This window comes from Corvus brachyrhynchos, unplaced genomic scaffold (genome assembly GCF_000691975.1).
Source record: "Corvus brachyrhynchos isolate BGI_N302 unplaced genomic scaffold, ASM69197v1 scaffold27, whole genome shotgun sequence".
NCBI lineage: Eukaryota > Metazoa > Chordata > Aves > Passeriformes > Corvidae > Corvus > Corvus brachyrhynchos.
Window position 1 is genome coordinate 1269506 of NW_008239139.1, and position 2537 is coordinate 1272042.

At 40.9% G+C, this 2537-nt stretch overlaps 1 protein-coding gene across 1 annotated transcript in view; it reads right to left on the reverse strand.

The window, feature by feature from the left end:
• CAPRIN2 (caprin family member 2) overlaps positions 1 to 2517 on the reverse strand; it is a 32921-nt gene extending 30404 nt beyond the window's left edge. The window contains exon 1 of the mRNA XM_017739964.1: positions 1511 to 2517. Coding sequence (XP_017595453.1) covers positions 1511 to 1759 — 249 coding nt within the window. The 5' untranslated portion in view covers positions 1760 to 2517. The remainder of the gene's footprint in view (positions 1 to 1510) is intronic.
• Between the last annotated feature and the right edge of the window lie 20 nt (positions 2518 to 2537).

Here is a 2537-nt window from a genome sequence, read left to right on the forward strand (position 1 = left end):
TTCCCTACCACTGATCTTTCAGTTCTTACTTGCTACTTTTGTTTCATGTAAGAACTGCTAATGCGTTGATCCAAGTTCTTTAAGGGGCTCCAAATACATCCAGGGTCCTTGCTGAAGTTAGGCTTGTATAGCTTTTCCAAGTCAATGCTGGAATTTAGTTTTATTATCCTTGAATAATCCTCGCTATATCTTTCCAAAATTTGGCTTCAGTTACATCACAAACTTGTAGCCCTGTTCCCTAAAAAAGTGGACATGTATATTCAGGGAAGAAATAAATCTATTTCCAATATACCAAAACAGTCTTTAAGTGCTGATGTAAACAATACAAGACTAAGCTATTTGGTACTGCAAACTTCTTTAGGGAAAAGAAAGGTTGACTTCACTGCCATGAAGTAAATACTATTCCATTTGTGTCTCTAGAGCTTCACTGACACAGCACTTATAGGAGCACAGGACTAGGAATACTTTCTACTCCTTTTAGTAAGTCACACTTTTATTTGCTGATAAAGCCATAATATCATTCACATGAAAATCAAAGGTACCAGAGAAATTCACAACAAGAAGCTTCCTTGGACAGAATTAGAATACAATACAAAGTTGTTTAATCACACAAAGAAAACATGCTTGTCTGATGTTATTCAAAATTACAGCATGATGCATGACATGAGACAGCAGTAATACTGCATCTCCTGCAGGAGGATCAAGTCCCCTAAGCACATGGCCAGATGTCTGATCTACTCTCTCCCCTTGCCTTCAGACATAACTAAAAGCTTTCCAGACATTTAGAGTAGCACAACATAGTCATACAATTGCTTTACTTGTAATCCTGATCCAGCACTGAAAGCAACAGCACCATTATTTTTTATCCTACAGAAAATAACATTCTCTCAATTAAAAACCAAGCCCAAAGCCTTGTAGTCACCTGCCAATCAACTGAAAAGCCTTAGAACACTGAAGTCTGACTAGCCACAGCCACAATGTTTTAGGTGTATCATTATCTCAATTATTCTTACTAACACTGTTCTGTACCCCCAGCCTCAGAAAAACAGGTCAAAATGAGAGATCAACTTTTGGATGATTTCTGCATAAAAGTTTCTTAGTCAGTAACATTTTCCTGTATTTAAAATATTTAAGTCAAATATTTATGCAAAATAAAGGGCAATACATATTTAATATAATCTGACATTTCCACTGTCAGAAGAAACACTTTTTCTAATTTGCAGTTTTACAAACAACTTACATCTAAATTAATATCAGATGCATTTAATTGATGAAAGATTTCTGCAAGACTATAAACCGTGTTTAAATCAGATCCAAGTTTGTTCTGAACTAATTTGGTCTAGAGAAGCATCCTCAGTTTTGATCAACATATATTGAGCTCTATATACACACACATAACCTTATTCCAGCTATTAAAAATACTGGAAATAACATTAAATGTTATTTAAAAGGCAATGAGCTTTACTATCGGCAGCTTAAATAGGTGCCATAGGCAAGAAAACCGAGTTACCTTTTTTTTCTCGATGTTCCTGATCTTGTGTTTGAGGCAGATGAGCCCGTTGTCGATGTAGGTCTCATACGCCTGGGAAGGAGAGGCCGCCGTGCTCAGCGCGGACTGCAGGGGGCTGGCGGGAGCCGGGCTCTCCCCAGCCGGGGTCACCTGCTGCTTGGCCGCCTTCATCCTCTTCTCCTCCCCTTCCTCCGACCGGCCTGAAGGTGATGATGGACGATGGAAAGGGGCTTGGGAAAGCTGCACCATTGAAATGGATGGAGCTGCAAAGAAACTCTTTCATTTAGCTCTCTCACACCCTGCTCCCCCTTTTCAAGTTACATCTTTTCTTATCACATATTCAGAACATGTAGCCACAAAACTGAGCCTCGGTACCAACCACAATTTTTCCACTCTCCTCCCTCCCTTTCAAAATATCTGTAGCAAGAATTTCAAAGCAAGGCAAACTTCATATTGTTCGAAGCCTCCCCACCCATCCAGACAGCAAAAATCCTTTACATAGGCAGAATTAGACAGCACAGAGGATGATTCCAGAAACCCAATATAGTGACCATATAAAACTAGGCAGGTTTCCTGCACACATCACCCACAGGGGAAAAAACTGCAAGCAAGCAATTGCAAATCATGCCGCCAGCCTGGCATCCGGGCGGCAGCCTGAATGAAGATTTCGAAGTGGCATGCCTGAAGGTATGGCCCCTCTTCTTCTCACCCCCATTAAATCGGTTTTACCCTTTCACAACCTTCGCAGCAATCCAACCGAGAACTTAAAAGCAATTCAGTTTAAAAAAAAAGAAAGAAAGAAAAAAACCAAACAAAAAAACCCCGTTTGATAAAGCAAAAAGCCGGCTTAGTTACAACAGCATCATTCCTCGTGAGGAACTGGTCCCTGCCTACACCCATCCAAAAGACGTGCCTCTGCCACGGCAAGACACCAGGTTCCATGGGAGGGGCTATAACCTTGAGCAGAGAGTTTCTGCAAGAGATGCTCGGCCACCCTCATCTACAACTACTTACGGACACCTGCTCC